Consider the following 25,787-nt stretch of genomic DNA (forward strand, 5'->3'; position numbering starts at 1 on the left):
AGCGTGTCTTGGTCGAAGCTCTTTTGTGCTTGCATGGCACTTTTACTTTGTCAAGTTAAATTAAATTTGCAGCAGATAGATTTGATGGCTCTTAAAGATTATCAAATAGCGTGTCAATTTTGGCATGAGCTCTCTAGTTTTAGTGCTTCTGTTTGAGCGAAGATTCAGTTGCATTTCGGAATCTTCAGCTTGTCTTTTCTTACAGAGTTCAATGTTAATGTAATTGTTCCAACATTTTTCAAAAATGAGGGAATACATATGGGAGGCTGGCTTTTTTCATTCAAATTTTACGCATCATAGAGAAAAAGAAAAACAACATTTGGTAGCCCTCATGATCTGGTTTTGATAAAAAAAAATATAGGAAATTTGAAAAGGGGGAACTCTCTAAAATTTCGAAGGAAAAAACATGGCTCGGGGAAAACGGGGTGACAGATCGCGTTGAAATTTACGCTCGAAACAAACTTAAACATTTATAGTAAATTGAGTTAGGTTACATGAAGAAATGAAGATCTTCCAGCAATTCTTTACAGTTTCAAGCCCAAAAATTAACAATTTTGAACTATATGATCGAAATTTTCAAAACAATTTTTTTTGGTTTTTCTCGAATTTTGTTTAAAATACATTTCTATTTGTCTCTGTTTTCGGCTAGTTAAAAAACTATTGTACTAACCTTTTTTCTCTGTATCAAAATTATTTTTTGGAAAATGGGAGGCTCTCAAGAATCAACTTTGAAAATGTAATAGTAAGCGCCAAAAAAGTGCACTTGTCTAAATTCTACTGTTTTTAGGGGAAAAGTCTTTTAATTTCATCAGAACTAACCATTTGAGAGTTTTCAAAACATTGGAGACGTAAAAAAAGAAACTGGTGTGATGAAAGGAACATCAAATACACCGAATTAGATATTGAAAAAAGGAGGAAACCTTTCGGATCTTTTTAATAGCCCTCTCAACTTCTCAGCCGGCAATTATAGCGCTGCTAATTTTTTTACTTCGTCGAAAAAAATTTTCGCTTTACCTCATTTTGCCGCCTTTTCGACATTTTGCGTGAAATCTCTGACTTCTCTAGGCTATTTTCACTCTTCTCTTATTCTGCTAAAAGTGATTTTGAACATCAGTTGCTCAGCAAAGCATTTCAAAATGAACAGAGTCAGTATCAAAAAACAAACGAAATCAGAAATAGAAACGGGATAAACCCATAAAGCCCGATTTTAGATGCCCGTTACTCTAACTTTGTTCTTAGTTACCGTCTCTAATGCTTATTGGTATTGATACTAGCCCCTGTGTGGTCTCACTGCAAAACAGGAGCTTGTTCAGCTCCAAAATGAAATCAAAATGGTTCGCACTTTTTAATTGTTTGTACAAAAATCATTTTTTCACTAGTTTTTTTCAACCCCAATCTTGGTTATGGGAAACAACGGCGGCTGCCGGGTATGTTTTGATTGTATTCTTTATTATGTCAGAGCCGATAACTTATATCCTCTTGTATAATAAGATACAAATGAATTTGAGAGCTAGATAGCTAATGTTTTGCCGCGTTGAAACATTTAACACACCTTGTTCCCAATTTTTTTGAAAATGAGAAAATTATTTCATCTTCTGTATTTTTTTGAAATTGCTTTTCGATCTGATGTTCTCCAGTTTTTTGGCTTTACTGTGAATAGAATGACCATTGTGTTTTTTTGATTGTGAAACACCTAATCTGAAAAACGACATTTTCAGAGAAGAAGAAATATTCTCGGTTCACATAAAAATTATTAAATTTGACTATTTCTTTGTTAAAATTTACTTACTTTAAAGAATAAAAGGGCCAAAACGTGAAATTTACTGACTAAAGATGCTCCTCAATGCTAAATAAGAGCCTTTAAGAACAGTTTCTTACCTTCCTTTAAATCTACCTGCTGACACAACTGCGAGATTTTTAAAAACGGGTAGACCGTTTATGCTCATGAAACGTCAAAAATGACAAAATATTTCGAATAATTTCAAAAAGTTCGTTTCAGAGTTTAGTGCCATTTTTAATATTACCGATATAATTGTCCCAATAAGTCCACCCCTAGTTTTCAATCAAAAAAATCAAGACAAAATTAAATAGTGTCGAACTTGAGTAAAGATAAGATACCAAAAATAAAAATATTTTGTTTGCGAGGTCTGTTTGTGCTTGTACGAGAGAGATAATCTGAGAGAGTTTGTTGTTTTACTTATTAGACACAAATAGAGGCAGAGTGCAATCACGTGTCAGAAATGACAATTAGAAAATTACTATATAGCATAATTTGGTTAAAAAAGTGATTCCGAATGTTTGACGACACCACGTATGCGCTGTTTTTTTAATATAATTATCGCATTATGCTCATCAAATTTCAGATTTGAAAAAATGCTACAAACTTCAAAAAAACTACATTTCAAGGTTTAATGTCAAAATTACAATTACCGATGCAAGGTGTTTTTATGGTTTTGTGTTTTTTTAATGGTTTTTCATGGTTTATGGTTGTGTGAGAGCTTCAAAGTGTACTGCACTTACCTTTCTAGAAATTGGTGAAGAGTTTTATCCTTGTCTGCCGAAAAAAGACGGCATATTTTGGTTCAAACAGCCCAAGTATGTTTATCCAATGCATATAAGTTGCTTTAGGATACTCCCAACGGTTCCGACAGAACTTAGTTATTTTTGCAACCTTGAGAGGTATGTTGGAGCATTCTGTGCTACGCACACACTGTGCTACGGACGAGCCGTCTTTTTTATTTGACGACAAAAGACATCAAACTCAAATGCCGTTAATTTTTAATGTTTTTTGTCAGCAACAATTCTGCTTTACTTTTTTAACAATTTGAAATAATTAATAATAAGTTGTTTACGGATTGCGCATAATTAAAATGAGCATTTATATAATTTATTTATTTTCAAATGTCACATGCGCTCCGAAAGGACACCATTGAAATTCTTACTAATGCTTGCTAAAAAGTCACTTAAAAAGTCAAATCACTCAAAATAAATCCTGCCCTGATCGAAATTGAGTTGTGTTTATGGAGAGAATAAAGTATATCCTGTTGTCCCGCTACCGTCTAATTTTATGACCGGAAAATAACTATCGGATTAGCTCTGGATTGATATGCGTACCTAACATTTGTATCCGTGTCCTGTTGGTATTATTCGTGTTCTTTTGGCGTATTAATGAATTTTTGATTAATACCTGGAACATTTAGCGAATGTTCAGTTTTTAATTGCTCTCAAACGAAGTTTGTAGCAATTGTATTAGTCCTATCGGTCTTTTTACGACTCGAAGAGGAGTATTGAGATTCTACAAGTTTTTACGACTCGAAGAGGAGTATTGAGATTCTACAGGTTTTTTTAAGCAGAAAGCAAGTTTGTTCATGACTTGAATTTTGACTTTTTTCTGTTCGAGCATTTACCTTCGTTTTTGATTGTTGGCTTCTGTTTTCGAATATTGGACTTTAACAGTAGCTTTGTTTGTAATGTATAGTAATTAGGAAACTGCTGGTAATGTTCAAGGTGAAGAGGTCATTTTGAGATTTTTTTTCCTATAAGTCAGCCCTAATTATCTAAACTACACCGCACAACCCCCCCCCCCACCACCTATCTACCCCCCCCCCCCCCCCAACACCTACGTAGCCCCCCCCCCCCCCCCAACACCCCCTCCCCAACTTAACCCCCACCTACCCCTACCCCCTCTCTTAACCTAGGTACCCCCACCTACCCCCCGCACTACCCACCTCCCCAACCTATCTACCCGCCCACCCCACCTAGCTCCCCACCCCACCTAGCTCACACCGCACCTAAAAAAATTGTCGGCATTTTTAAAACACTTTGATGTGGTTTGTTGAGCGTCTATTTTGGTGTTCTGATTTCGGCAAGGTTAGGTTAGAGATTATAATGCACGACGATTCGAGTCGTTTCCGGTATTCTACAGGCTATGTTTTTTAATGCGATTTTTCGCTTGACCGATTTTTCGTCTGACGCTTTTGGCTTTTCGTCCTCAAAAAATGGGATAAACAGGTAGCGCCCAGCGGGCATTAAGTGCTCGTAGAGCCTTTCAGCTCTGTTTCAGCTCAAACTGTTTGGAAGACTTATACTTATGATGTGAAGGGGGGTTCTTAGAGGTTGAAGGAAGACGCCCCCGCTGTTTGTTGACCCCCGCCCAATATTGCCCAACACCAAACCCCCCCTTGGCTACTGACGAACAACCGATCGCTATAAGCACGCAATTTTATACTAATTTTCACAATTTTTTCAAGCTTTTTAAAAATTTTTTGTCAGTTTTTGAGTTCTTTCAGCCCTAGATGCCGAGGAACCTCCTCTACGGTTTTACAATAGGTTACTGCATAGTGGTTTCAACATTTTAACATCACGAATTTTAGCATTTTTTGACAAAATGTGCAATTTTTTTTTTCAATTTTTTGACATTTATTTTTTATTAATCAAGTCTTTCAAGACCCAGGGGCCAGAAAAACCTCCTTAAGGGTTTTAAAATAAGTTACTGTAAAATTTTTATTGACCCTGATATAGTTTTCAACTTTTTAATATCACAAAATTCAGCAATTTTTTTATGAAACTGGCAATTTTTTCAAGTTTTTTGTTTGTCATTTTTAGGTGTCTCTAGCCTCAAGAGCCAAAAAAACTTATCTAGGGTGTGATAGTAGGTGATTTTATAGTTTCTAGATGTAATGGAATGTTCTTCAAGATTTTAACATAAGCAATTTTAGCATTTTTTTTGACAAAATATTCAATTTTTTTGTAATTTCTTTTTCTTTCAAGTCTTTCCAGACCCAGGCGCCAGAAAAATCTCCCTAAGGTTTTGAAAATAAGTTACTGAAAAGTTTTTTTTGCACCATGAAATAGTTTTCAACTTTTTAATATCACAATTTTTAGCAATTTTTGAAACTGGCAATTTTTTCAAGTTTTTTTTGAAAATTTGTCATTTTTTATGCGTCTCTAGCCTCAAGAGCCAACAAAACTTCTCAAGGATGTGATTGTAGGTGATTTTGTAGTTTCTAGATGTAATGGAATGTTTTTCAAGATTATAACATTACAAGTTTTAGCATTTTTTTGGACAAAATTTGCAATTTTCATTTTTTTGACATTTATTTTTTTATTATTCAAGTCTTTCCAGACCCAGGTGCCAGAAAAACGTCCTTAAGGGTTCAAAATTAAGTTACTGAAAAATTTTTGTGGACCATGAAGTAGATTTAATCTTCTTAAAATCACAGTTTTTAGCAGTTTTTTGAAACTGGCAATTTTTTTTCGAGTCTTGAAAATTTTTGTCATTTTTTAGGTTTCTCTAGCCTCAAAAGCCAACAAAACTCCTCTAGGGTGTGATAGTAGGTGATCTTTTTGTTTCTAGATGTAAGGGAATGTTTTTCAAGATTTTAACATTACAAGTTTTAGCATTTTTTTTTACAAAATTTGCAGTTTTCAATTTTTTGACATTTGGGTTTCATTATTCAAGTTTTTCCAGATCCAGGGGACAGAAAAACTTCCGTAGGGGTTCAAAATTAAGTTACTGAAAATTTTTTTGGACCATGAAATAGTTTTCAACTGTTTTAATATCACAAATTTTAGCAATTTTTTTGATAAGTTAGCGATTTTTTTTAGGTTTCTTGAAAACTTTTGTCATTTTTTAGGTGTTTCTAGCCTCAAGAGCCAACAAACCTCCTCTATGGTTTGATTATAGGTTACTGCATAGCTTCTAGATGTAACAGAATGTTTTCAAGAATTTAATATCAGCAATTTTTAAAAATGCAATTTTTTCAAGTTTTTTGGATTTTTTTGAATATCTTATTTTTCCGTCACCAGGGTCTTAGGGACCTCCTCCAAGGTTTGATGATAAGCTGTTGCATGGTTTCTAGGTTTAATGACATGGTTATCAATATTTTAATGATTCCAGTTTTAGCAATTTTTGTAAATTTTTTGATAAATTGTAATTCAAATTTTCGGAAAATTATTATCACGTTCCAAATTTATGAATCCTTGAGCCAGTGAAACTATTTAAAGCTTGAAATATAGATACTGGATAGTCTCTTGAGACAATGGAATGGTTTTGAAGATTTTTGAAGAATGGTTTTGATTTTAATCTCGAATTTTTGCAAGATTTCGTTAAATTTTGCGACTGTTTTCAAAATTTTTTGAATATTTTGGTTCTTTACCGAGTTTAACGATCATTACTGGCCAACGAAGATTTTCAATTCTTGCAGATGGGTTTCTTGACGTAACTCCATAGACAAAAAATAATTTAGAACGTTTCTGCGAAATCTGGAAGCTTTTCAAATCTGGAAGCTTTCAAATTTTGCAGTATTTTTCAAGTTTTTGAAATATCAGATTTTATTTGATTTATTTACCAACAATGCTAGAAAACTAAAAGTAGCAGAGTCGAATCAAGCTAAAGCCAGCCTCATTAAACTGTGGCTAGCTACTGACGAAGCCAACTGCTCGCCGGTCGTTTGAGAGCAATTCGCCCGACGTTAGTCGGTTATGTTGGAAGCTCCGCCGAAGTTTCCGGGAAGGTTAAATGAGGGAGTAGGTTCATTTTTGAGTCTAGCCTCCTTAATTGTGAGCTGGTTGTTAACGACACCCTAGCCTGTCGTTTGAGAGCAACTAGTCCTAAGATATTTGTTTGTTTTAGTAATAAAGTTAAGGTAGCCATTGTTGCGCAAGTGAACTCGCTGTCATTTGACTGTTCCCATTATTTTTCTGTAGTTATCAAATATAGTAAGTGATTAATTTCTCGTTTTTTGGGTATGGCACTATTTATTATTGCTATATTATTCAGTGATTTTTATAGGGATGCAGTGAAAAAGAAAAAGACCAAAGCACGCGCGGTGGTAGCAACTCCTGCGCCTGTGATAGAAGAGACGATTAGGAGCAGAAGCAGAAGTAGTAGCAGTGGTCGCAGCAGCAGTAGAAGCAGTTCAGCTTCCTCTTGCAGTAGTGAGAAATCTAAATCAGAGAGCAAGCAGAGTTCACAGCCACTTCCCCCACAAGAGAGTGAATCGTCCTCCTCATCATCAACGGAATCAGAAGATGAAAAAACTGCAACTGAAGAAAAGTGAGTTAGCTACCGCTGAATTATTTGGCATAAGCTGTACAAGTGAGTTTGATGTTAAAGCATCACGATTTGGTTTTCGCTGCTCGAATTTGCTCTGATTTATTAGATTAATTTTTTTGTCACCGTTGATTTTAATCTTTCATCTGATACTGGAAAATTAAAAACTGCAAAATTTCGGCCTTGAGTTTTTTGTCAGTCCACATGTCTGTAAATGTGACTGCAAACGTGTTTTAGACCTAGTGACGATGTTGTGATAACGGCTCCCCTGGTGGTCGAGACTTTCGAAGACGAAGACTTCCTGGAGAAAGAGGCTCCACCGAAGGAACCAACACCTCAGCCTCAAGAAGAAGAGAAAGAGGATGAAAAAACAGCCATTATACCAACAGCTATAGTTGTTGCCACTCCGGTAGAAGAAGCGGAACCAGACGTTGCTGATGATGTTCCCCAAGTGCCAGAAGAAGTTACTCACCAGCTACAAGATTCTACAGTTGTCGAAGTTCACCAGGTTGTCGAGGTGGAACCACAACAAGTAGATAGATGTGTAGCCGAAGATGAGAGAGTCACTGCTCTGCTGGAGGAAGAGGAAGAGGAAAAACCAGAAGAGAAGCAGCCTGAGGTGGTACCTGAGCCAGAACCAACGACAAAGGTTGAACCGGATGAGACGCCCGAACCCGAAAGGGGACCAACTCCTGATCAAGAACCCGTGAAAGAGACTGAACCTGAAGTAGTTCAGGATGAACGAGAGCCAGCTTCCAAGGAATCTGCAGCGGAAACAGAGAAAAATGAAGTTGATACGCGCCGTTCCTCGATGAGCTCAGAGGACGGTTTTCTGGAGGAGCTGAACTTGATTAAAAATTCCAGATTCACAGAACAGGACAGACAACCAGAAAACTGGATGCAATTTGGTAATAACTTCAATTACAAAAATGAACTAAGGTTTGATAAGAGATGGTGCATTTTGATGGAAGATTTTCCTGTTCATGATGAAATTACCTATTGTACGTCCAGTTTCCAAAAGACTGGAGGGATATTTGCTCTACAAGAGCTCAATGAACCGAGTAGATGACTGAAACTATTTGAACTGATAACTGACCGCTAGATCGATTGATTTTCGAACCTTCTCAAATTATTTCGTCGTAATGATACAAACCAAATGAATTCTATTAGGGGGCTGTACACTGAAGTGCATAGAGACAACAGTACCCTTCAGTGACAACAGATTTGCATGTCTGGTGCACAACAGAAGTGCTAGGTTTGCCGGAGTTGCCCAGAATATCCTCGGAAAACTCGTTGACGGTTAGAACTCTTTTCTTTCAGACGCGATCTCATTAAAATTATAAATTCTGCTTTGGAGAGGCGAAATTCTGCTTTGAATAACCAATTCAAATGCGGTATGTTCATATTGTCTCGCTTTCTTTGACAAACTATATGAGGGGCAGCTGCGTTTTCGATTCTGCGGAGTGATTTTAAACCAAAGTTTTGACCAAAGTAGCGATAGCGCCTGTTATTTGGGATATCGTGGTTTTCTTTAATTCGTCGTCTCCATCGATGATTCTTGTGACCATTGACTTTTTCAATTTCAGTGACTTCTACTGCGCTGCAGTTAAAATTTGAGCCTGACATCATTTGTTTCTCTTTTAGGTCAATTGTGTTAGTGACTCACCTCACTCAAAAAATGACTTCTAAACTCACTTAATGAATTTTAAATTTTATGAAAATTTACTAGTTAAAGATCAATAGCTTGCATCTCAGTAGTGCCAAACGTATATGCCCTAATTCTTGAGTATTAGTCTTGAGTTTTTGATTTGGATTATCAGTTTTGAAAAAGCTCTATGGCTTTTTCCTTATAGAGCGTATGTGTCTCATAAAAGTGACGGATGTATTCAGTTTTCCCCCCTCCCCTCCCAGTGTTTTTATGACCCCCAGTTACAAACTATATGTTATTATATAGCACGTTACTATGTAAGAAAATAGCACGTGGGCCTGGGGGTCATAACAGATTTTTGCACACTAAGCGGGGGGGGGGGGGTTACAGAATAGATCCAAAGTGACAGTCCGAATCTAACCCAAAAAGTCTATTGAAGGACTGGTGGTCGATCTGTCTATCTTGTTTCTCTAGTTGTTTCAATTCCTAGGAAGTCCACAAGCTTCTATTGCGGCCATTTTCCGGCAATCTGCCGGCTATGTTTTGCGTGATGTTTATCTCATTCATAATTTAATGCAGCTGAATGTTAATTAGCGGAAATGTGCGACTAAAAGACAACAGAAAAGTGTGACGATTTGTTTTTTTATAGTTGCGAAGTGTTTTAAGCCGGGCGTAGCTATATCGCTACAGTTTTGTTTTACTTATAGCAGTATTGGTTTTACCAATAGCAAGATGATCTTGCGTTCCTACCATTCGGAAATATTTGAATTCTATTGGTTGCTGTCTTGGTTGGGTGTGATATCGTCGCACAGTTCAGTCATATTGGAGTCAAATTGAAGTAGTGAATTTATTCACACCGAAACAGGAGTTGGTGCAGAAATCGACTGAAAATTTTTGTGAACTGTACGTTTTAAGTAGACTACGAAAAGCTGTTTAAACAAAAGGTGTTTGAAAAGTCAGTATCGAAAAACCAGGTATAATGTTCATTGCTATGAGTAACAAACCGTGGATTTTTTTCATTAAGAAACAGGAGTATATCTAACTATAAAGGCCAATAAAAAAGCTTACTCAAAAAAAATTCTGCAGTTGATATTTATTCGGTTCGTTCAATTCCGAAAGGTTTTATGGGAATCAATGGCGGATTTTGTCCGACAATCCTTTTACAATTTAATTGTTTGGTTTATTGCTCATGGTTCTGGTTCAGTTTCATAAACAGTCCACTACGTCCCTTTCACTCAAATTATTTCGATTGCTTTCTCACTGCATCGCCTCCGTTCAATCTGAGCAATTTATTCTACTCCTTCTCATGGGGACATTGGTTGTGTAAAATGGAAATAGTTATTAATAGCCGCCGTCAGCCTCTCAAACGGCTTTTATCTAGGCGCTCTCCTTTTTTACAATTCAAAGAATATGAATTGTATTGGGGCGCTATCGTTTTTACGACTCGAAGAGGAGTATTGGAGAAGTTCTTTTTAAAATCAATTTTTTTGGAGTGAATTTTGAAGCAGGAAATGAATTTTGAGTGGAGCGAAAAGAGTGGTTTTTTTTGTTAGTTGCTCTCAAACGAAATTCGTAGCAATTATATTGGGCCTGTCGGTCTTTTTTATGCGATTTTTCGCTTGACCGAATTTTAGTCTGACCTTTTGATTTTTTGTCCTCAAAAACGGGATAAACAGGTAGCACCCAGCGGGCAGTAAGTGCTCTTAGAGCCTGTCAGCACTTTTTCAGCGCAAACTGTTTTGGAGACTTATATTTATGTTGTGAAGGGCAGAAGAGGTTGAAGACACCATCACTGTTGACCCTCCCGCGCCACTATTGCCCACATCCCCCCACCGCGCTGTTGCCCCCCACCCCACTTTTGCCCCCCACCCAAGCTCCCTCTCCATCAGCCCCCGGTGCACCCCCCCCCCCCCCCCCCCGCCCCCATCGTGGCTACGTTCGAACAAGTTTTTTTTTGAAAATTTCCGTCATTTTTTGACTTCCTTCAGCCCTAGGTGTGACGGAACCTCCTCTAGGCTTTCATAAATTGACTGCTTAGTTTCTAGTGGTAGTCGAATGGTTTCAACATTTTAACATCACGAATTTTAGCATTTTTCAACAAAACGTGCAATTTTTTTTGATTTTTTGGAATTTTGTTTTCACTATTCATGTTTTTACAGACCCATGGGCCAGAAAAGCTTCTCAATGGTTTAATAATGAGTAACTGAAAAATTTTCTTTGATCATGGAATAGTTTTAAAATTTTTATTATCACAAATTTTAGCAATTTTTCGATAAAATTTTCAATTTTTCAAGTTTTTTGAAAACTTTTGTCGATTTTTAGATTTTTTCTCGCCTGAAGAGCCGAAGAACTTTCTCTAGGTTTGAGAATAGGTTACTTCATTTGTATAGTTTCTTCATGAAATGGAATGTTACTCAAGTTTTCAACACCACGAATTTCAGCAATTTTTTTGACAAAACTTGCAATTTTTCAGTTTTTTTATGACATTCTTTGTCATTATTCAGGTTTGTCAGTCTAACATAAAATCTCCGTTAAGGTTTGATAATAAGTTACTGCAAAATGTTTTTTGAGGGTGGATTAGTTTTCAACTTTTATTATCATAAATTTTATGCAGTTTGCAATATTTTTTAGGTTTTTTGAAATTTTTGGTCAATATTTAGGTTTCAAGAGCCACTTAACGTACTCTGGGGTTTGATTATAGATTACTGCATAGCCTCATTTGTAAAAAAATATTTGCAATTTTTTCAAGTTTCTGAATCTTTTTGAATTTTATAATCTTTTCCGGCACCAGGGTCCTAGGGACCTCCTCTAGGGTTTGATGATAAGCTGTCTCATAGTTTATTATTTTGGTGAATCCAGCATTGGCAATTTTATCAAGATTTAATTTTTTCAAATTTTAAAGCATTGGCAATTTTTTTAGAAAGGATTTTTTTCAAATCCTTTCTAGTGTTAATGGGATGATGATCAATTTTTTCATGACTCCAGTGTTAGTACTTTTTGGACAAAATTTTTCTCAAATTTTTGGAAAGTTTTTATCATGTTCCAAGTTTTTTGGATTTTTATGAGCCAGTGAAACTATTTAAAGCTGGAAATAGAGATACTCGATAGTCTCTTGAGACAATGAAATGGTTTTGAAGATATAAGTATCTTGAATTTTAGCAAGATTTTGTTAAAATTTGCAACTGTTTTCAAAATTTTTCAATTTTTTTGTCCTTTTCTAACTTCACTACTGGCCAACGAAGCTTTTCAAGTGTTGCAGATGGGCTATTTGACATAAATCCAATGACAAATTTAGTTTTGAGCATTTTCGCTGCAAAATCTGGAGGTTTTTTTAAAATTTAGCAATATTTTGCAAATTTTTAAAATATCAATTTTTTATTTGATTTATTTACTAACAAGGATAGAAAACTAGAAGTTGAAGAGTCGAATCAAGCTAAAGCTAGCCTCACTAAACCGCGCCTAGCTACTGACGAATTCAACCGCTCCTCGGTCGTTTGAGAGCAATTCGTCCGACGTTAGTCGGTTATGTTTCATATTGCTGTTTTCTGGAGAGCGAGAAAAGACCTCTATTACTTGAGAAGTTTTTATATAACAATTGGTGACAAAAGTGGATTTCCACTTCGAGCCGTTTCCAGAATTCTTCAGGCTACGTTTTTTTAAAATCTGTTCACACATTTTCATGATTTTTGAAGTCAAACTGGAGTAGTGATTTTGGTCACGCCGAAACTGGAAGTGCAGCGAAAAAGCGAGTGGTTTTTTGGAGTGAAGTTTTTCACTCTCATTTTAAAGTAGACTGAGAATAGGGTGTTTGGACAAAATTTCGCTTTCTCGCTAGTAGTTTTTGTCCACATGCGGCGATTCACTTTGATTTTTACTAATTTTTTTTGAATTTGTTGGACGTGTTTCTTAACAGTTTTACCAATCCATTCTAGGACTAGTATTCTGTTGAACCAAATTTTTATTTCTCGCTGGTCGTTTTTTGTTTCGACATGCGGCTATTTTGTTTTTTTATCTGATTTTTTTGGAAATGGTTTTCCGAATTCATCAATAGTGTGTTCGAGGCCTAGTTTTTTGTTTAGTTACTAAAAATTCTTTGAATTGTACGTCAGGACTTGTCCTGCTACGTTTTTTTCATTCGCTTTACCTTGATCACGTTTTTTACAGAAGTCACGATTTTCACGTTTGACTTTTGACTTACTTCACTCGCTGTTTTAACTGAATGGATTTTAAATTCTTTCAAGCATTGAATTACGTAATGCAGTGAATACGGTCAATGTCAGAAGAGCTAAATCAAAAGAAACGGGATAAAGCCCGGTCATTAAGTCTTTTTGAATTAGGATATCAAAGTTCATTAGGGCGATTGCTGGCTGATATTAGTATTAAGCTTAATACCCTTCAGTTTAGAAGCTGAATTAATTATAGGTTTAGAATCTTACTCAAACCGCACTCTGAATTAGAACAATTTTTGAAACTTAGGAAACAATTTTGTCAATTTCTATCTCTTTTTAATAGCCGCCCTCATCTATTCAGCCGGCTATTATAGCGCTCCTATTTTTTTTTTTTTACTTCGTCGAATAAAAAAATGTTTCGCTTTACCTCATTTTGCCGCCTTTTCAACATTTTGCGTGAAATCTTTTTGACTTCTCTAGGCTAGTTTCTCTCTTCTCTCATTCTGCTAAAAGTGATTTTGAACATCAGTTGCGCAGCAAAGCAATTCAAAATGAACAGAGTCAGTATAAAAAATTGAAGTCAGAAGTAGAAACGGGATAAACCCATAAAGCCCAATTTTAGATGCCCGCTATTTTAACGTCGTTCCTATAAGTCTTATTTACCATCTCTAATGCTTATTGTTATTGATAGGAGCCCCTGTAGCCTCTCTCTAAGAAACAGAAGTATGTTCAACTACGAAATGCCTTCAAAATAAATCGGACTTAAAAAAATGTTTTTGTACAAAAATCTTTCTTTTTCAATATCTTCTGTTATTTCAATCCCAATCATGCTTATTGGAATCAACGGCGGCTATTTTCCGGCAATCTGCCGGGTATGTTTTTTCTTTTTTTTTCTTTTTCTGTTTCAATTCCGATGTGCGTCTAGCGCGTCAACGGTGGCTATTTTCCGGCAATCGGCCGGCTATGTTTGAACAAATACCGCCTCTCATCCGGTGACACCATTAATTCAACTGTCACAGAAGGTTTTTCGTTTTTTTTTTCAATTTTGGACAATTGCCACTCCTTTTGCGCGAGTATTTGTGTGCTCTCTTATCAAGAAGCCGCCTCTGGTTGGGCGTGTAGTAATATCATTATATTTCTTTTGCCTATCGTTTATGCAATTTTTGTATCAGTTGACCTATCATCAATTCACTGTGTTGTAGGAGCGAGGTACAAGTTGACAGCCCAGGTGCGTCTGGCTGACACAGTGGAAGATGTTAGTACACAGGACAAGATCTCATGCACTCTTCACTACAAGCTGCAAGGGGAGGCGAGGTTTCAACAACTCAAGGCAAGTTAATATTAGTTGCCTTGATAGTGGTTCGAACGTTTCTGGTTAATAGCCGCACAGCGATAGCTGAGGCTATTATTGGCCTTCTCTTGGTTTTCTTACAATTCAAAGAATTTGAATTGTATTGGGGCGCTGTCTTTTTTTTTAAGATCTGTTCACACATTTTCATGATTTTTGAAGTCAAATTGGAGTAGTGATTTTGGTCACGCCGAAACAGGAAATGGAGCGAAAAAGCGAGTGGTTTTGCGGCGTGAATTTTTTTCGCTCTAATTTTAAGTAGAGTGAGAAAACGGTGTTTGAACAAAAATTCGGTTTCTCGGTAGTGGTTTTTTGTTCACATGCGGCAATTTCACTCTTATTTTTACTGTTTTTTCGATTTTTTGGATCGGATTTTTTTCTAAATAGTTTTCCCAATCCATTTACAGCTCATTCTGGACCTAGTTTTTTGTTAGAATCAAAATTACATATCTCACTAGTGGTTTTTTGTTCTCACTAGCAGCATTTTGACATTGATTTTCTGTTTTTTTTATCTAATTTTTTTAGAAATGGTTTTCCCAATGCACTCATTGTCTGTTCTAGGTCTAGTTGTTCGTTAAGTCAATGAAAATTCTTTGAATTGTGCGTCAGGACTTGGCCTGCTATGTTTTTTTTATTTCGTCGTCATGATTTTTGTTACGACCATATGACGTCACAGCCACTTTTTGTTCATTCGTTCATGCAATTTCAACTGAATTGCATGCGTGACGTCATTTTTCGCTCTTAGTGGAGCGAGTTTTTTTGTTCATTCGCGTGATTAAATTTTTGGTCACACTTGACTTACCTCACTCTCAAAAATGACTTCCTCACTTTGAAATGGACTTTTATTTACTTTAATTCAAAGAGATAAGGTCAAATGGGTGTGTGTCACTCTAAATGAAGGTTATTTGAGATCAGCTAATAGAGGCAGCAATAACTTATACAGATTTTAATCAAAATATACCAGATCAGCCTTCAATAATGAAAAGACAAATTTTTTTTGGTCTGTCTTTTTTACTGTTTTTTTTTAGACTGCCGATCTACGAATCTATTGCGGCTATTTTCTGGCAATCTGCCAGCTATGTTTATTGTTTTTTACTGATTTGGAGATTTTTAGGTTTTTTTTGCTACAATTTAGGCAATTTTTCGCCTATTGTTCTGTTTAATAGCCGCCCTCATCTTCTCAGCCGGCTATTATAGCGCATCTATTTTTTACAATTCAAAGAACTTGAATTGTATTGGGGCGCTGTCTTTTTTTTTAAGATCCGTTCACACATTTTCATGATTTTTGAAGTCAAATTGGAGTGGTGATATTGGTCACGCCGAAACAGGAAATGGAGCGAAAAGGCGAGTGGTTTTGCGGCGTGAATTTTTTTTCGCTCTAATTTTAAGTAGAGTGAGAAAACGGTGTTTGAACAAAAATTCGGTTTCTCGGTAGTGGTTTTTTGTTCACATGCGGCAATTTCACTCTTATTTTTACTGTTTTTTCGATTTTTTGGATCGGATTTTTTTCTAACTGGTTTTCCCAATCCATTCATAGTTCATTCAATGTCTAGTTTTTTGTTTAGTCAATGAAAATTCTTTGAATTGTACGTCAGGACTTGTCCTGCTATGTTTTTTAAAATCTGTTCACACATTTTCATGATTTTTGAAGTCAAATTGGCGTAGTGATTTTGGTCACGCCGAAACAGGAAATGGTGCGAAAAAGCGAGTGGTTTTGCGGCGTGAATTTTTTTCGCTCTATTTTTAAAGTTGATTGAGAAAACGGTGTTTGAACAAAAATTCGGTTTTTCGTTAGTGGTTTTTTTCACATGCGGCAATTTCACTCTGATTTTTACTGTTTTTTCGATATTTTGGATCGGATTTTTTTCTAACTGGTTTTCCCAATCCATTCACAGCTCATTCTAGGCCTAGTTTTTTGTTTGAACTAAGTTTCTCGGTTCATTTCTCGGTAGGGGATTTTTTGTTCACATGCGGCATTTTGATATTGATTTTCTGTTTTTTTCTTATTTTTTGTTCTGATTTTTTTAAAATGGTTTTCTGAATTCACTCATAGTCCATTCTAGGTCTAGTTTTTCTGTTTAGTCAATGAAAAATCTTTGAATTGTACGTCAGGTCTTGTCCTGCTATGTTTTTTTACTTCGTCGAATAAAAAATGTTTCGCTTTGCCTCATTTTGCCGCCTTTTCAACATTTTGCGTGAAATCTTTTTGACTTCTCTAAGCTAGTTTCTCTCTTCTCTCATTCTGCTAATATCGATTGTGAACATCAGTTGCTCAGCAAAGCAATTCAAAATGAACAGAGTCAGTATAAAAAATTGAAGTCAGAAATAGAAACGGGATAAACCCATAAAGCCCAATTTTAGATGCCCGCTATTTGAACGTCGTTACTATAAGTCTTTGTTACCATTTCTTATGCTTATTGGTATTGATAGTGGTCCCTGTAGCCTCTCTCTAAGAAACAGAAGTATGTTCAATTACGAAATGCCAACAAAAATAATTGGACTTAAAAATGTTTTTGTACAAAAATCTTTTTTTTTCAATACCTTCTATTCTTTCAATCCCAACCATGCTTATTGGAATCAACGGCGGCTATTTTCCAGCAATCTGCCGGGTATGTTTTACTGTTTCAAGTGGGATTTGGGAAGACGTTTGATTTTTATGGAGTGTTAAGATACCATATGATTAGGTTTTTGTTGAAATATTTGATGAAAATTTTTTTTTTAACTTTTTAATAGCCGCAGCAGCCTCTCAACGGCTATTATTTAGATGCTCTCCTTTTTTAAATTCGCTTAAACTTTTGATCACGTTTTGACTTAAGTCACGATTTCACGTTTGACTTCTGACTTACTTCACTCGCTGTTTCAACTGAATGGATTTTCATTTAATTACGCAATGCGGTGATTACGATCAATGTCAAAAGAGCAAAATCAAAAGATACGAGATAAACCGATTACGCCCTGTCATTAAGTCATAGTGCATTAGGTTATCAAATTTCACTAGTGTTTGCTAGCTGACATTGGTATTAAGTTTATTAGCTTTCAATTTAGAAGCTGAGTTAAGTATAGTTTTAGAGTGTAACTGAAACTGCACGCGAAATTAGAAAACCAAAACACTGAAAAACCCAAAATTTTGGTCAATTTATCTCTTTTTTTCTGTATGTATCCCGATGAGCATCAAGCGCTTCAACGGCGGCTATTTTCTGGAAATCTACCGGCTATGTTTTCTATAACCGCCGTCTATTATTTGTGCGCTTGACTTACCTCACTCATTTTTTCAACTGAATGGATTCTAATTTCTTTCACGCATTGAGATACACAATGTAGTTAAAACTGACAGTCAAAAGAGCAAAATCAAAAGATCAAAAGAAATAGGATAAGCATATAAAGCCCGGTCATTAGGTCATAGTGCATTGTTTTATCAGAGTTCATTAAAGTGATTGCTAGCTGGCGTTAGTATTATGCTTAATCCCATTGATTTTAGAAGCTGAATTGACTGTAATTTTAGATTCTAAACGAATATGGAGAATTTGCACAAAAAATTTCGACACTTCCCGTGAAAATTCTGTCATTTTCTATCTCTTAATTTTTCTGTTGCAATCCCAATATGCGTCAGGTGCCTCAATGGCGGCTATTTTCCGGCAATGTGTCGGCTATATTTGCAGTTTTTGATTTCTCCATAATCTAAGACATTTTCTGATTCCATTACAACTTAACAATGGGCTAGCCAGCTTTCCAATACTCTTATTTGATCAAATAAGAATTTTTTGGCTGTTTGTACCCTTTTATTTAAAACAAAGTTCATCTGTTTTTAGTGTTTTTAGTTCAAGTCTTTTTTGATAGCTTATTTTCCCTGAATTGACACCAAATATTTATTTTGCATTTTTGTTTTTGTAGTTACTCGTTTTATGGCATAAGAGGAAGTAATTAATTTCTAACTTATTAATGTCAGGTAATTAGCATTTCAGGATTTTGTGACTAATATTTTTCAAGAATTTTTTGATTTCGTCCCTAATTGCCTATCCCTTCTCCGTTTTCTCTACACAAAATTTTTCTGGTTTTCCTGTCAATTGGCGGTCCTTTATTGTATAAAATTAACCAAATTGCATAGTCTTTGCCAATAGCTGTTTTGAAGTTGCAACTAATTTTTTTATCACATGCTTCATCATTTTTTCTGACCATATACTTTCCTTTTTATAATTGTACAGGTTATTGTTTTAAAATGATTAGGATAATTAAGTGGGATGTTCTTTATTTTTCAATTAGGGTAGTTAATTTTCTCGTGAGTCGTTTCTGGAATTCGTCTGGCTGTTTTTGCAAAGATTTTGTCACACATTTTCATGGTTTTTGAAATAAAATTGAAGTCGTGATTTCTGTCACGACGAAACAAAAAATGAAGCGAAAAAGTAAGTGATTTTGCGTTGTGAAGTTTTCATGCTCTAATTGTTAAGCAGTATGAGAGAACGGTGTCTGAATAAAAATAACTTGTCTCGATATTGATTTTTTGTTCACACGCGGCATTTTGACTTTGATTTTTTCCTAATCCATTCGTAGTCCATTCTAGATCTAGAAGTGTTTTGTTTAGTCAACGAAATTTCTTTAAATTGTTTCAGGACTTGTCCTATGTTTTTGTATTCCGTCAACATTTTTGTTACGACCATATGACTGCACAATCAAATTTGCCTTTTGTTCATGCAATTACAACTGAATTATGTACGTTACCTCATTTCTCGCTCTTAGTGGAGCGAGTTCTATTTGTTCAAGTTTTTGGTCACAGGTAACTTACCTCACTCTCAAAAATGACTTCCTCATTCTGAAATTGATTTTTCCTTACTTTATAAAGTATACATATAAATAAGCTTTAAGGATAAATTTCTCCCCTTGTGAAGTTCAGAGGATAGCCGACTTAGGCTATAAATTTATTGGTTAAAAGATAAAATATAATTCAAATTACTACTCATTCGCTTGGTTTTTATTACTCGTGGTTCGAGTGGAATCAATTAGTCCATTTTTTAAATTTCAAAATGCAATTGCATGTTATTCTCAATAGGCTCTCTTGTTCATTCCAAAAATCTAGTACATCTGTATCTTCATGTTTATTTTTTCGAATTTCTCAGCTCCTCCCTCATTGTAGTAAATCTAGAAGAGGTGTCCACTCTTAATTGGTTAAAATCATATATTTACGTCGTCTTAATATGAGGTTCTATATTGAGAAAAATTATTGCTCTTCCAGTTGACTGAAGTTGGTCTGGTGAAAGTAACCCAGTGGTCTTACCTCATTGGATGGTTAGACTTGACCCCAATACAGAAGAATGGGGTTCCATTTGCGGCCATTAGACTGTGTTTCGACGGCCCAGAGGGAAAGAATGACTTTCTAGTGTCTAATGTTCTGCTCACACAAGAATACGCCGAAGATGAAGCCAGAAAATTCAACATTGTCAGGTAGAGAGGAGAAATTCTAATCTCTTTCTAGAAATTCTAATATTTGAAAATCCATTTTGAAATTCTAATATCATCAACTAATTTAATTGTAAAACTAAATTAATGCCGTATATCCCGGAACACTGTCATATGATTTGTATCATTTTTTAGTATTTATACAAGAATCATACAAATTTCGTGTAAGAATAGGATTGTTTCTTCGCTGTCACAGTAGTTTCATATCATGAAATAGAGTATTGACTGTCGGACATTTTATACAAGCCATGTATGGGATCAAAAAGCAACCGTCAAATCTAATATATCCTTAGAACAATTTGCTACTGAAGTTTCCGGCATAAGAATCAAAAGAAGCCTCCGGCATAAAAATTAAGGCTACCGTAACTTCCATTATGCTAAACAATTTTCATGACATCTTTAAAAATCATTGAATTTAAGCGTTTATCCGCTGAACGCTTCTTTATGTGCTTCTCCAATCTGTATAGGGAGTATCATTAAAGACGTGAGTTGATTATGAGTGGTAAATTTGTTGCTTTGTTTCAGTAATGGTGCTTTTGACCAGTTCGTTTTGACTCCACAGAACTGGAAGGGAGTGGGACAGGCGTCAGTTGTATTGTCTGATGAGCTATTCCATGGCAACAAGCAGAGCTGCATGACTGCGGAGAGACCATTCGCCTATTCTGGCATAGCTCAAAGTAAGAAAACTGTGCATTCGTGCAAAATCGGTACCTTTGGCTGTTGTTCAAAGATCTCTTGTATGTATGGGTTAACTTCATTTCATCCGGATGAAAAGTGGGTGATTAATTGCTCTCTAACGAAGTTTGTAGCAATTATATTAGTCCTGTTGGTCTTTTTAATACGATTTTTCTCTTGACCGATTTTTCGTCTTATGTTAGTCTTATGACCGATTTATGTTAGTCCTGTCGGTCTTTTTTAATGCAAGTTTTCGGTCAACAGATTTTTCGTATGACCCCTTTGGTTTTCGTCCTCCAAACGGGATATACAGGTAACTAACTGCATTATGTTCTCATTAGACTCTAAGGACGCAATTCACCGAAATAGTCTAAGAGCTTCTTTAATCCCCCTCCCCGTTCCACACCTCCACCCTGATTCTACCCACACACGTGCGCCACCTGCGCTCACGACCCCATCTCTCCCCCCATGCTCACTCGCCCAGCTCATGCTCATTCCTCGCCCCAACTAAGCTAAAGCTAGCCTCCCTAAGCCGCAGCTCGCTACTGAGGAAGCACACCGCTCGCCAGGTGTTTGAGAGTACACTGACTAAGACTTTAGTCCGTTATGTTTTTCAACATTTGACTTTAACGTTAGCTTAGTTTCTAATGTATAATTAGGAATTTTTTGCTTTGACTAATTTTGCTTGAACTCTTCTTTAGACTGGTTTCATTTTCCGCTCATTCTGCTCAAAGTTTGGTTTAGCCGCAGTTGCTTAGCAACGGATTTTTTAAAAAGTTTTTTACTGTTTTTTAAATGTTTTACTGGTATTGATACTAATTCATGTATCGTCTCATTAAGAAAAATGAATATGTCTAACTACAGAACCCAATGAAAACAGGGCGACCTTTCAATTTTTGTTGTAAGACAATCATTTTTGTTCCGACCCCTCTTGGTGGGGGGGAACTATATACAACTGGGTTTTTTTTTGTTCAGTCATTTGGCCGATCGATATTCATCGTAGAGAGTTGAGACTGGTATCATTAGAAAGCTTGTCCGGCGTAGAATATGGAATTAAAAAGATTTTTTTGAGTTTTGTTTTTGACAGGGAGATATCGAGGTTTAAACTTTCGAGAAAATAGAGTGAATTCCGTTGATTTCATTCACCTTTTTTCGGAATTTTTGACTAAAATTTTGCCAATTTTGATAAAATTTAATAAAATTTTACATGAAAATGTTGTTGATTTTACGTTTAAAGACAAAATACATTGTCGGCTATTTTCATTGATTTCTTTGTCACAAATTCCGGCTCAAAATTTCACAAAATTCAGACTTTTTCATCGAAAACAGCACGAAAGTTTCTTTAGTCCATTCTGAAAAATTTGCCGGAAGTGCACACCCAAAAACCACTAACGAAATCTTTGAAGACTAAAAAGGGGGCTAATTCCAATTCTACTTCCGTTGAGAGTGCTCTGTAAATAAAACTTTGTGCCGTTTTTTGCTAACTTTATTCGTTGATTATCAAAAACGCAGCATTTTTTAACAAACAAAATATCTATATCAATAACATTCCAAAAATTAAATTTTCCTAATAGACAATAGACATTAGCAGGACTAGTTCTGTACCAATCTTGGACTGTTAAGATCCAAAAATAATTCGGATTGTCATCATTTGGTTTTTTATAAAAAAAAATCGATCTTTTTTTTATTAATTAAATAACAGAACATTTCAAATCAAAGCTCACTAGTGATAGGTCCTATTGGCTTCCTATTTAGCTTGAAATTAATTTATCTCGTTGATTGCTTGAAAACTTATGGTCGTTTTGACTTTTAAAATATTTGATTTTTAAATAAAAAATGGCTTATTGAACTTTGCCTCCATTTTTCTCTTACTTTGGTCAACTTGTAGCTTAGTGTCAGCAATCAAAGAGTGCTCATTCTTTCTGCTGAATTCAAATTTTGTCTTTTTTGTGGTTTTACGACTTAATTTATGGTGTTCCGGCTTTGACACTACTAGGTTTCACAATTTCTTTTAATTTTTTTTGGGTATTTGCCCATTTTTCATGTTTTGTAATATTGTCAAATTATCACGTTATTGTCATTTCATATATCACTTTTTTCGCGTTCAAAATAACGCATAATTGATAATATTTAAATCCTTAAAGATATAGATTGTGGTTCTTTACCGCTTCGACAATACTTTCTCTAAGAATTTAATTGAATTTTTTAATTTTGTATTTTACTGTCGTTTTTACTTTGTCTTTTTAGTCGTATTTAATTTCCTGTACAATAACCCGGTTTAATTGGGTTTTCCTGGAAGAGTAAATGAGCCGACGTTCTGATATTAGAAGATAGATAATGGCTTTCATGACTTTGAAAACAATTGTTTTCCAAAATGAAAAAAAAAACATTTCGACTTCGCAATTTTGTTCCTTTTATTGTCTGTTTGTTACCTGTTATCGTTAATTAAAGGTTAAAGATGGCCTTATTTATGTCAAGAGAAAGTGTCACAAAGTGATTGGAGTCATAAAATCTAATGTTTTTAAAGAATTGGTTATGAATTTACTGTCTTCGACACGGATTTTTAACAAAAAAAAATTAATTTTTGATTTTTGTCATATTTGACGTTCTTTTTGTAGACGTAAGACAAGTTCTGGATAATTGCAGGTCTCGAAGGCTTCTTTTCGAAGAATAAACGAACCAATTCTTTTTTTTCATTTTGTAATTAATGGCTTTCATGTCTTCAGACATAATTTTTTTTCGATAAAATTAAGTTTTACATAATCTTGCTTTTTTTGGTCTAATTGTTACCTAGTTTCATTAATGAGAGGTCACATGATACATTTCAAGCGAAGGGGTCAACAGGGATTGGTGTCAAAAAATTTAATATTTTAAGAGAATTCGTTATGACTTTACTGGCTTCCACACGGGTTTTTCACAAAAAAAGTGAGTTTTTGATTTTTGTCATATTTGAGGTTCTTTTTGTAGACGTAAGACATTTTCTGGATAATCGCAGGTCTCAAGAGCTTCCTTTAGAAGAATGGACGAATCTATTAATCTTTTTATTTTGTAATAATGGCTTTCATAAATTTTTTTTGAAAGAAAAACAAGTATTACATAATTTTGCAATTTTCTTTTTTGTCTAATTATTGCTTATTTTCAATAATGAGCGGCAACATAATACAATATCGGTGTTCGACGAAGGTGCAATCGAACATATTTTAGGGTCCAAAGTATGGCTTTACGGCTTCCAAATCATTTTCTGGCAAGTTTTAATTGATTTTTAGTTTGTTGTCTATTTGTTGTTCTTTTTGTAACTGCATAAAAAATTGAATACCAAGAGTTCTTAATTCCCTTTTATAGAAGCATTGGTATTTGTAAACCTATGGGATTTTTTAGTTGATTCCTAATGGTTTTCATTGCTTTGAAATTAATTGTTTTTTTTAAAGAAATTCAACGAGTTTTCTAAGTTTCTGTTCTTTTTTGTCTAAATGTTACCAAGCTTTATTATGAACTGGTGAATGAATATTTTTTTCTGGTGAAATACAAGTTATTTTGTTTATTTTCAGTTTCATCTGATGCTATTTTAACTTTGTTATTTTAACTTTGTTATTTACTTCGCTCGCTTTCTTAATATCGGCATATCTCATCAATCTAATGCATCATTTTTTACTGCACTGAGTTATTTGCTTTGTAGGCTATCTTTTCGTTCATACACCAGTTTTTTTTGAAAAATACTTTAATTTTTTTGGTGTTTTTCTATCTGTTCCTCATTTGGTAGACAATTATGCCAAAATTGTGGATGAGCGGGGTCGGAACCTTATGTGCAATCGCACATTACCGAGCCGCCTCGTTTTCTACTAGTTTTAAACGCAATCGGGGTCTTGGGTATCAATGGCGGCAATTTTTGGACAATCTGCCGGACGTTGAAGTTAATTACATTACCACGGATTTTTAGGTATTCTGGACATAGTTGAACCCGGAAGACACTATTCGTTCACTACATACGTGAGGATAGTTGAACCAGACGATGAAAAAGCGAAAGATCAACACACTGTCAAATGGATGCTCAAGTACAACACGGGAGAATCCAAAGGAGACATCGCATACGAGATCGCCAAGTCAGAGTTAGTCAAGTCTTAGTTTTAAGGTAACTTTTTTGTTTAAAAAACTAAGTCGGCGATAAAATGCATGAACTTGGATCACCGTTGGATCAGGAAAAGTGTTCCGATGACATTGGTGAGATCCGACTTCTATGAATTTACCTTGATCTATCGATTTTTTATGCTGTAAATTATTAACGACCCACCGATGGATTGCAAAGTTTCTATTAAATGCGCTGAATCATCGTTGAGGAGCTAATGGGCCTCAACTCATGAAATGCGCCTGTTGGGTTTTTCTAGATGATCATTGGATTCGTTCCACTTGGTCCATAAACCATGCTATGTTCATAGTGAGGCATTCTTTAACCTTCAATTAGTGTTATCATTAAGGTTCTGTCAGTAGCCGAGTAATCAATTTGTACTATTGACATTTGTTCTTCAGCAAAGTAGACAGTACTAAGTGGACCAAAATGAATGGAGAACTTAACATGACAGAACTGAAAACTTCCACCGGTCGACCAGTTCTAGCCGCCCTGTCTCACAAATCAAATGCCGATGGCAACAAAGCCAAAGACCAGTTCGGCCAGCCTCTGGAATACTGCACTTTTCACTTGGAGACCACAGCTGGTGTGAATTTGTGCATTGCTGGGCCTAGAATGATTGATGGGGGCAAAATTCTGAAGCCGTCTGATCAGCCTTCTGTCAAACCAGGTAAAACTTTTGGCGTTACTTCAAAGTTATTTGATGCAAAAATGACGTAATCAGTTTTAAATCACCAATTGGAATAGGCGTAACTGTAAACGCAATGTAACTTTTCGTGCTCCTTTTTTTCTTCTGTTTTGCGAACTCGTAGAATTGCTGCAAAGGAGTAACTGAGGATTGATCTAACGCTTTCTATATGATTTAATTTGATAACAACTAATTCATAGCAAATTTAAAATCAAAGAAAACGTGCTGTGTAAGACATGTATTTTTTTCAGCAGTGGCAGCTGTACCAGCCGATGATGATGACGATCAGCCCAAAGATTCCGCATCAGGTTAGCATATTTTCGTCGCTAACATTGAATTAATCAGGACTTTGCAAAATGCCCTAGCACAGGATCTAAGACTGGATAAGTGACAAAAGGCATCAAATAAATTTTGGTAGTAACATCCGAAGGAAGCACTCTCTGGCACAGAATTCTTCTTTGGTTGGACAAAAATTCCCAGGAGGCACAATGAGAATTTTAGTGAAAGCCAAGAAGAATTCAGTGCCAGAGAGTGCTTCCTTCGGATGTTACTACCAAAATTTGTTTGGTGCGTCCCCGCCAACGTTTTTCCCCAGTTAGTGAGAATTTCATAAAGCAATCAATCTTTAGTG

General features: G+C 35.5%; 1 protein-coding gene across 2 annotated transcripts in view; it reads left to right on the plus strand.

Moving 5' to 3' along the window:
* Positions 1-6,774: 6,774 nt before the first annotated feature.
* LOC142343163 (uncharacterized) overlaps positions 6,775-25,787 on the plus strand; it is a 68,202-nt gene continuing 49,189 nt past the window's right edge. For both annotated transcript variants that reach the window (XM_075394860.1, XM_075394861.1), the window contains exons 1-9: positions 6,775-7,057; positions 7,292-7,962; positions 8,225-8,353; positions 14,074-14,201; positions 19,447-19,655; positions 20,196-20,347; positions 24,283-24,451; positions 24,870-25,138; positions 25,408-25,464. In XM_075394860.1, the coding sequence (XP_075250975.1) occupies positions 7,866-7,962; positions 8,225-8,353; positions 14,074-14,201; positions 19,447-19,655; positions 20,196-20,347; positions 24,283-24,451; positions 24,870-25,138; positions 25,408-25,464 (1,210 nt within the window). In that variant the 5' untranslated portion in view covers positions 6,775-7,057; positions 7,292-7,865. The remainder of the gene's footprint in view (positions 7,058-7,291; positions 7,963-8,224; positions 8,354-14,073; positions 14,202-19,446; positions 19,656-20,195; positions 20,348-24,282; positions 24,452-24,869; positions 25,139-25,407; positions 25,465-25,787) is intronic.

This window comes from Convolutriloba macropyga, chromosome 7 (assembly GCF_964194025.1).
Source record: "Convolutriloba macropyga chromosome 7, txConMacr16.3, whole genome shotgun sequence".
Taxonomy (NCBI): Eukaryota; Metazoa; Xenacoelomorpha; order Acoela; family Convolutidae; genus Convolutriloba; species Convolutriloba macropyga.